Genomic DNA, 9,106 nt, shown 5'->3' on the forward strand with positions numbered 1-9,106 from the left:
AGAGGGGACAACACTCACTCCAGAGTGTCCTCTTTTAAATCGTCTCTCAAGCTGAGACACCCTACAAGTGCTTGCAATGTGGAATGAGCTACAGCCAGAGCTCCCACCTGATCTGGCACCAGGAGATCCAAACCAAGGAACATCCCTGCTGGGGCTTGGAATGTGGGAAGAGCTTCACATGGAAATCTGACGTGATTACCCATCATAGGATTCACCTCAGGGAATGGCCCTACAAGTTCTTGGAATTCAGGGAGAGCTTCCAGTAAGAGCTCCCACTGCATCAAGGTCAGCAAGATCCACACCGGGCAATGGCGCTGCGAGTGTGGGGAGTGTGGGAAGGGCTTCAGCCCGAGCTCCAAGCTCGTCACCCGCCAGTGCATCCACACTGGGGAGAGGCCCTGCGAGTGCCCCGAGTGTGGGATCCCCGAGTGACCCCCGCTGTGCAGAGCCCTGGTGATCCGTGGTCCTGGTGATCCCCGTTGGGTGTGGGGAAGGTGTTGGAAAGATTTCTTTCTCTTCTCCTTGTCCTTCTGTGATTTGGTTGATAATAAATTTACTCCCTGTGCCCAGGCTGGGTCTGTTGCGCCTGTGCCGGTTCTCTCCCGATTTTTCTTCCAGCTCCTGGGCCTCTCCTCAGTCATTTAGAGAGCTAATCAGAGTGCGCGGCGCTGATGACTCCCCAGTTGCCAGGCGGTCCCACAGCGCCCAGAGCTCCTCACCTGGACTCCACCCGTGCTCCGCCCTCGCCTCCAGACTCTACCGCCAGGGGAATTTGGGTAGGGGGGAAGTGTCAGAGCCTGCCCGGCCCCGGCCATGGGGCGAGGGGCGGCAGCTGGGGCCCTGCTGGTGGCACTGGGGGTGCTGGGAGCCCCCCCGGCTGCGGGCGCGGAGCTCTCGGGTGAGCGGGGGAGGGGGAAGGGAAGTGTTGGGAGGGTGGGAACGGTGGGGCGTGGAGGGAAAAGGGGGAGGTGGGACCCTCGAATTGATGTGGGGGGTGGTGCTGGCGACCGAGGAGTTATGGAAAAGGGGGAGGAAAATACGGAGAAGAATGGAAAAGACGAAGAGCGGCCGCGGGAAGAAAGGGCCTACAAGGGGTGGCACGTGGGGCATACGGGTTGCACAGTGTGGATCCGGGGTTGCCTCTGAGATCTTGGTTTGCTGTGGGGTGCCGGGGGCTGCTGAAGGGGCACCCTCTGACCTGTGACCTGCACACACAGGGCTGTTCCAGGAGATGGTTCAGTCCGAGTGTCACTTCATTAACGGCACCGAGCGGGTGAGGTTCGTGAAGAGATTCATCTACAACCGGGAGCAGTACGTGCACTTCGACAGCGATGTGGGGCACTTTGTGGGGGACACCCCATATGGGGAGGAGGTTGCCAGGCACTGGAACAGCGACCCCGAATGGATGGAGCACAGACGGGGTGCGGTGGACAGGCACTGCCGACACAACTACGAGTTGTCCACCCCGTTCCTCGTGGAGCGCCGAGGTGAGCGAGGGGCAGAGCGTGTCCCCCCTCGGCCCCTGCCCTGGCAGTGACCCTGGAGCCCCTCAAACCTTCCTTGGGAATAATCCCAGACATGCAGCCCTTCCTGTGCCCATTCCCGTGGGCTCTTGCCCAACCCGCAGTGTCCCGGAGCTCTCCCTATCTCTCCCAGTCCATCCCAGTCTCTCCCAGTCCGTCTCAGCCTCTCCCAGTGCCCCCCGCATGTCCATCTCGACGGCTCGTGGAGCTGCTCCAGCCAATCAGAGCGCGTCTCTCTGATGACTCATCAGTTGCCAGGCAGACCCTCAGCGCCGAGTGCCCCGCGCTGGACTCGGCCTCCCAGTGCCGCACTCTTCATTCCCAGTTCCTCCCAGTGCCGCCTCAGGCCCTCCCAATGCCAGAGAAATCGCTCTCAGTGCCAGGAACTTCATTCTCAGTCCCTCTCAGTTCATTCCATTCCATTCCCAGTCCTTCTCGGTCCACTCTCAGACTTCCATCCTCTCTCCCAGTGCCCTCCCAGCGTTCTCCAACCCCCTCCCAGTCTCTCCCCAGTCCCTCTCAGTGTTACCTGAGTCCTTCCCCGTGTCTCCCATTTCACCTGCATTTTATCTCGGAGTGTCCCCGCTCTCTCCCAGTGCCCCCCAGCGTGTCCATCTCGCTGGTGCCCTCGAGCTCCCAGCCCGGCCCCGGCCACCTGCTCTGCTCCGTGATGGATTTCTACCCTGCTGCCATCCAGGTGAGGTGGTTCCAGGGCCAGCAGGAGCTCTCTGTGTTGGCCACCGATGTGGTCCCCAATGGGGACTGGACCTACCAGCTCCTGGTGCTGCTGGAAACCCCCCCCCAGCGCGGGCTCACCTACAGCTGCCATGTGGAGCACGTCAGCCTGGAGCAGCCCCTGAGCCGGCACTGGGGTACGGCCCGGCCCCCACAGCACCGAGGGAGGGGGAGTGAGACTGGAGGGACTGAGAGGGGAGTTGGTGGTAGCTGGGAGTAATTGGGAGGGAGTTTGAGGGAGGCAGAGGGTAACTGGGAGAAGGGTTTGGATGGCCTGGGAGGGCAGATAAGAGTTTTGGAGGATGCTGGGAAGACTGGGATGCGGTTAAGGGTTTCCTGGTGGCTTCTGAGAGGGAACATCCTGGTAGTGCTGGATGTAACTGGAAGGGAGTCTGATGGAGCTGGAGGGGCTGGAAGCAGGTTGGGGAGGTAAAAATGGGGCTGGGGTGGGAGTTGAGTGTGCTTCAATCTACTGGCAGTGACGTTGGTGAGTCCTGATGGGACTGGGAAAAGGTTTGGGGGATCATTGGAAGATGGGTGTCAATTGGGAGGGGGTTTGGGGTCCTGAAGGGATGGGGAGGGGACTTGGGTGGTACTAGGGAGGTTGGAGGGGGATAGGAAAGAGGTCTTGTGGTCTGAGGTGGGCTGGAGGGGTATGAGGTGCTTGGAGGGGCTTGGGGTGTCTGTGAGAGGTTTTGGGGGGTCCTGACCCCTGCGGACTCCCCAGAGATACCACCGGACGCCGCCCGCAGCAAGATGCTGATGGGGATTGGGGGCTCCGTGTTGGGCTTTGTCTTCCTGGTGCTGGGGCTCGGCTTCTACCTGTGCAAGAAGGTGAGGGGGGTGCCGGTGGTCGTGTCCCCCCTCCCCCGGAGCGTGTGTGCTCCCGCCGGGGCCCCCAGCCCGGTGTCACCCCCTTTTCTCTGCCCACAGAGCTCCTGAGCCGGCGGCGGCCGCAGCCCCTCCCCATGGGCCCGGGCCCAGCTGGGACCCCCCGCTCCGTCCCCGCTCCGCTGATTTTGGGGGGGTCCCGTGTCCCCCCCAGCCCCGCTGGCGCTCTGCCCCCGCCCAGTGCCTGCTCCCAGTGCTCCCAATAAAGCTTCCCAGTTCACCCTGATCCCATTTAAGGGGGAGCTGTTTGGATGTGGAGGAATTTTGGGGGAACCCACAGGGGTACTGTGATGGGAGGGGGCAGAATTGGCCCCGAGATGGATCAGGAATGGGGACACCTGTGAGTCCCCTGTGTGTCACCCCACACTGGGTGCTGGGACCCCACCCTGGCTGTGGGTGAGGAGCTCTTGGGTGAGAGGGGGAGCAGCACAGAGAAGATGGGAGAAGTGTTTGAGAGGGGGGTAAGAGGAGGGGGGACAGAGGCAAAGGAGTTCCCTTGGGAGTCCCTTCCTGTCCCCATCACTGGATCTCCTGAGCTGTTCTTGGGGTTCTGGAGGGGGGGTGGGGTGAGTGTAAGCAGAACCTTGCTGGGGGGGGTCCCCAACCTCCCCCATCCCTCCCTGGGGGGCTGACAGTAGGGGTGTCCCCACCCAGCAGCCAGTGCTGTGGTGGCCGTGGGGCACAGGGGAGTGGGAATGGGGGATCCAGGGTGGTCCCTTGAGCCCTCAGCCTGCTGTAGGGTGATGGGGTCTGTTGGGGGGTGAGGGGAGGCACCCCCTCACCTGTCTCCTTTCCCACACAGGTGCGTTCCATTTTTGGGGAAAAGCCCACTGTCACTTCCCCGATGGCAGCAACTGGGTGAAGTTTGTGGACAAGGAACATCCACAACTGGGAGTAATTGGGGCTCAGGAGATACCCCAAAATTTTGAGGTGGGATTGAGTTGTTTGGAGGTGGAGTTGAGCCATTTTCAGTGGGATGGAGTTGTTTTGAGGCACCACCCATCCCTCTGCGCTTTTGGGGAGCAGAGCTGTGAGGGCCTGAAATGTCCCAGGTTAATGGCTCGAGCCATTGGCAAAAGCAGAGGGGGCTTTGCTGGCCATGGGAAGTGCCCAGGGGCAGAGGTGGTGAACACCCAGCCCTGGACAGGAAGAGCTGGACTGGGAGCCAGGGAAGGGAAGAGGCCGATCAGAAGCAGATGCTGCCAGGCAGGACAGTGTTGGTGATGGAGAGAGACAGGGAAGACTGATTCAGTGATCAGAATCCAATTTTATTGTGGGATTCAAACGCTTATATACTATTTCAGGGAGACTAGTAATGTGTTCTACAACGATTAGGTTAAAATCACATACACAAACTTATGCATATAAAAACATCTCTTGCTTGCAGAGTTTAATGGGATTTTCTTTTTCCGGTAAACCCGTTGGATTGAATCTTCTTGCAATCCAGGTCTAATTTTCAAAGTTCCATTTGTTTTTCCCAAGGCAGCCTGTTATCAAATCTCTTCTGTTAGCCAAATCCAAAGTCCATCATCTGTCTTGTGTCCCCCAACATTCCAACAGGACAGGGCTTTGGACCAGGGCAATGCCCTCCCTGACACAACTGGCTCAGCTCTGGGAACTCCCCTGGGGAAGGCCCGGGACATTCACACAGAGGGCTGGAGGTTTTCATCCCTTCCCATGGGCCATACCTGGCTCAGCTGCACTGCTGGAAGAGGCAGGGCCACATCTCAGAAGGGCCATAAACCATCAGAGCCCTGGGATCCACAGTGTGACATCAGACAGTGTAGAACTCGTGCCAGAGGAGATACCTGGGCATTCACCCAAACCTGAACCCATACTGACCCACAGAACTTGGTGTTTCTGGGGCTTTCCCAACCCCCAAGGGATCCATCCTGGGACCATCACTTAGACCAAGGACAAGGGACATTGTAATAATCTATTTTTGTTGCGGGATCCAGGGCTGGTGCCTGTGTCTTTCTACTCTTATACTTACTTTCATTTCCCTTATAAGTTTTCCTAAGTGTTATTTTAATGCTTCTATATTGCTAGAGATGGTAATCTAAAAGGGTTCCAAACCTGCTTTACATGGCAAAGAAATTGTTCTAAAATAAACCCAACAAAGATATATTTATAAACACAGATCAATCAGTGTTGTTTCATTTTGATCTGTGCCAGAGATCCATGAACCAGAACCTGGGTTACCCTCGCCTTCGGGAGTGGATCAGAACAGGAGCCAAACATGGGGGAAGCTTCTGGAAGCTCCTCACAGAAGCCATCCTTGGAGCACCCCTGTTTCCAACTCCTGATCACACAAACCCACAAACCCAATACAGTGCCCAGCATGGATTACCAGGAACATGGGTCACTAGGTCTCTGCCCAATGGGTCTCACTGTGGATCGTCCAGCATGGGTCTTCCAATGGGTAATGTAGTTGGAGCAGCGTTTGAAGTCCTTCCCATACTTGGGGCACTCACAGGGGTTCCCTTTCCAGTGAATCCATTGGTGCAAGGTCAAGGTAGAGCTCTGGGTGAAGCTTTTCCCACAGTCAGGACACTCTTAGGGCCAGTGCCCAGTGTGGATATTCTGGTGGTGAATCAGGTGGGAGCTCTGGCTGAAGCTTTTCCCACAGTCAGGACACTCTTAGGGCCAGTGCCCAGTGTGGATATTCTGGTGGTGAATCAGGTGGGAGCTCTGGCTGAAGCTCCTCCTGCACTCTCCACACTGGTAGAGCCATTCCCTGGAGTGCAGGCGCTGGTGGCTGATGAGGTTAGAGTGGTCACTGAAGATCTTCACACATTCCCTACACCTGTAGGGCTGCTCTCCCATGTGAATTATCTCATGGTGGGTTGATGGGGTCTCTGGTGTCCACATGACCCTGAGGTGTTAGAAAGTCTCTTTTTCTCAGCTCCGAGACTGAAGAAGACAGGATTCCCTTGGCTCTCATTCTCAAGGTTGTTTATTTTTCGTTCTTTATAAAATTCTTTCTCTGACTTGCTGAGATCTGTTTAGCACATTGGTTCATTGCACACTGACTGCTTTGGGGCGATGTTATCTTTTTTATACTAGAAACTATGTGTACATTATTTACAATAATTTTCTAATACTTATCACCTATGTTAGTTTGTCTCTAAACCAATCTAAAAGTGCTACTATCACAGCAGAAGATGGAGGCAAAGAAGAAGGAGGAGAAAGACTGGACACACTCAGATTTTTCTATATCTTGCTTCCTGAACCCTCATTCTAAAAACCTCAAAATTCTACATTTTTCACTTGGTGATAAATTTACTAACATTTTACTCAAACCTTTGTGGCTTGTAACTCCTCGCATAAATTTGGTAAGTGTTTCTATGGGTTAAAATCGAAAGCACAGGTGTCTTTGACTCCGTGCCAAGGTCTCTGAGCCTCCAGGGCAGTCAGAGGAATTTCTTGGGTTCTGACAGCGGATCTCTTCCCACATTCCAAGCAGTTCTAGGGCCGTTCCCCCATGTGGATCTTCTGGTGCCAGATCAGGTAGCAACTCCATCTGAAGCTCTTGCCACATTCCAAGCACCTGCAGCACACCTCCCCAATGTGAAACCACTCAAGGACCACCAGGTCTGAGCTCTGGATGAAGCTTTGGCCGCCTTCCTGAAACAGGATAGGTCTTTCCTCCTTGGAGCACTGTGGACTGTGTTTGGAGACGCTCCTCATGGGATACCACTGTAGCTTCTCCCCATTGTATTCTTGTGCCACGGAGTCACTCAAAATGGCCTCCTCCACGAGGTTCTGATGCAGGGATTTGTCCTCTCTGGTCTCTGTCAGTGCCTGGGGAAGGAGAGAGAGGAGAGAAAGGAGAGGAATAAAGGAGGGAGGGAGGGGGGATGGGATGGGATGGGATGGGATGGGATGGGATGGGATGGGATGGGATGGGATGGGATGGGATGGGATGGGATGGGATGGGATGAGATGGGAAGGGATAGGACGGGATGGGATTTGCTTCCGTGCCAGAGGGAAGGGAAAGGACATCCCCCAAATCCATCCCTGGCAGGACAATGTTGGTTGTCCTGCAGCTGGAGGCGATGCTGGGCTGGGAGATAGAGTAGGGGAGAGGGGGAAAGGGGCAGTGACTTCCTCCTCACCTGCCTGGGTGCCCCTGTCTGGTGTCTCCACTTTGGTTTCCCTCTGTCTGGCCTGCTGGGGGTCTCATCTACATTGGTGATCCCCCATCTCCAGGGTTCCCCACTTTCAAGACTGCTGGGAGTCCTGGGAATCTCTGGGTTCAGCCTTCTCCAGGATCTCTCCTTCTCCCAGATTACCCCTCACTGAGCTTTGCCCCTCTCTCGGCTGTCCGGGGTCCCTCAGTCCCAGTATTGCCTTATTGTGGCAATGGTCCCCTGAACAGGGAATAATTAACATTGACTCCATGATTGCAGAAGGCTGATCAATTGCTTTATTAAGTTATACTACATTATACTATACTCTTACGAAACTTGTAACTCTTACTGACTGTCCAATACAGCTTCAACCTAATTGGTCAATCAATCCAAACACCATCCAGTGTACAATTAAGAAATCACCCTTTGGTAAACAATCTCCATAACACATTCCACACGTGCACAACAAAAAGTGCAGCAAATGGAGATAAGAATTGTTTCTCATTCTCTTCTCTGAACTTTCTCACAGCTTCCCAGGAAAATCCTGGGAGAGAACTATGTCTCTCTCTGTTCAGAGGATTTGTGATTACCACATTGCCTCTCTCAGTTTTCCTCTCTCCAGGGTCCTGGTCTTCCCCCAACCCTGGCTCTCCTGAGGAGTCCCCAGAAAGGGAGTTCCTGGTCCCCCTGCCCTGCTACTGGCTGATCACCACGCAGCTCCAGGGATTCAACATCTCCTGCCAACCCCCATGGCTCGGCTGGCAGCAGCCACCAGGACTCCCCACACAAAGAACATCTCTGGAATCCCCTCAGTATCACCCGAGGGGCATTTGCAGATCAGCTTTGGAGTTTTGCAAAATCCAGATATTGCCTCATAAAAAACAAATACTGAGAGACACCCCCGTTCCCCCTGGATATTTGAGGCAAGAGGGGGGGGATGATGCCCCCAGGCTGGGGAGGGCTGCAGATATGGAGAGCGGTGGATCCATCGGCTTCCTGTTATTCCTCCTCCTCCCTAATTCCATCTCCTTTTCCTCCTATTTCAATTAGTACAATTACAACTCAATAATACAATTCTACTTCTCCATGGCCCATGGGTGTCTTTCACACCGATGGACTGGAGCGAAGACCAAGATTTCAGACACAGTGGGGTGGAAACTCCTCAAAAAAATTCTCTCTTCCACCCACCCAACCCAACTCCATGGATATTTACACAATGCCAACATGTAAATAGTTTTGTTTTGGCCTTAATTTTCTTTTGATTCCTCTTCATCCCTTTAAAACACCTGAAAGTGGGGGAAAAATAAAGAAGTTGAAAAAAGATACGTAAAACCCTCCCATTTTACTGCTTTTTGGGGAGAATTTGGAGTTCAGGGGGATATTCCAGAGGATCTGGGGATTCCGTGGGGATGTAGGGGAGTCTTCTGCATCGGTGTGCACAGCAAAAGGCAAGAGGGATTGATCAATCATCTTAAAACAACACAATCACACTGAAAATGGCTCCATGCCCCCCCAGAATCTCTTGATACAAACCCCAAGTGGCTTAATTCCACTTTCAAAACATCTTAATTTGAGTGGAGCCTCTGGACAAAGTTTGGGCAGACACAGGGTTTCTCCCCAACGTGGATCCTACAGTGGGAGATCAAGTCCGTGCTCTGGCCAAAGCTCTTCCCACAGGAGACCAGTCTCTTTCCATGATGAATCCTTGGGTGGGAGCTGAGGTTGGAGCTGTCACTGAAGCTCCTCCAACACTCAGGGCAGGTGTGAGGTCACTCGTGGGTGGGTGATGGATCAGGCTGTGTAAGGACCCAAGGAGCAGAGCTA

At 54.6% G+C, this 9,106-nt stretch overlaps 1 protein-coding gene across 1 annotated transcript; it reads left to right on the forward strand.

The window, feature by feature from the left end:
* Positions 1 to 457: 457 nt before the first annotated feature.
* On the forward strand, positions 458 to 8,608 carry LOC118700746 (class II histocompatibility antigen, B-L beta chain-like; the record flags this gene model as incomplete). The annotated part of the gene is made up of 5 exons (XM_036405336.2): positions 458 to 776; positions 1,218 to 1,487; positions 2,120 to 2,395; positions 2,986 to 3,092; positions 7,905 to 8,608. Coding segments are annotated over 5 exons (1,056 nt in total), but the record flags the coding sequence as incomplete, so codon positions are not given.
* Between the last annotated feature and the right edge of the window lie 498 nt (positions 8,609 to 9,106).

The sequence above is a fragment of the Molothrus ater genome, chromosome 33, assembly GCF_012460135.2.
Source record: "Molothrus ater isolate BHLD 08-10-18 breed brown headed cowbird chromosome 33, BPBGC_Mater_1.1, whole genome shotgun sequence".
Lineage (NCBI taxonomy): Eukaryota > Metazoa > Chordata > Aves > Passeriformes > Icteridae > Molothrus > Molothrus ater.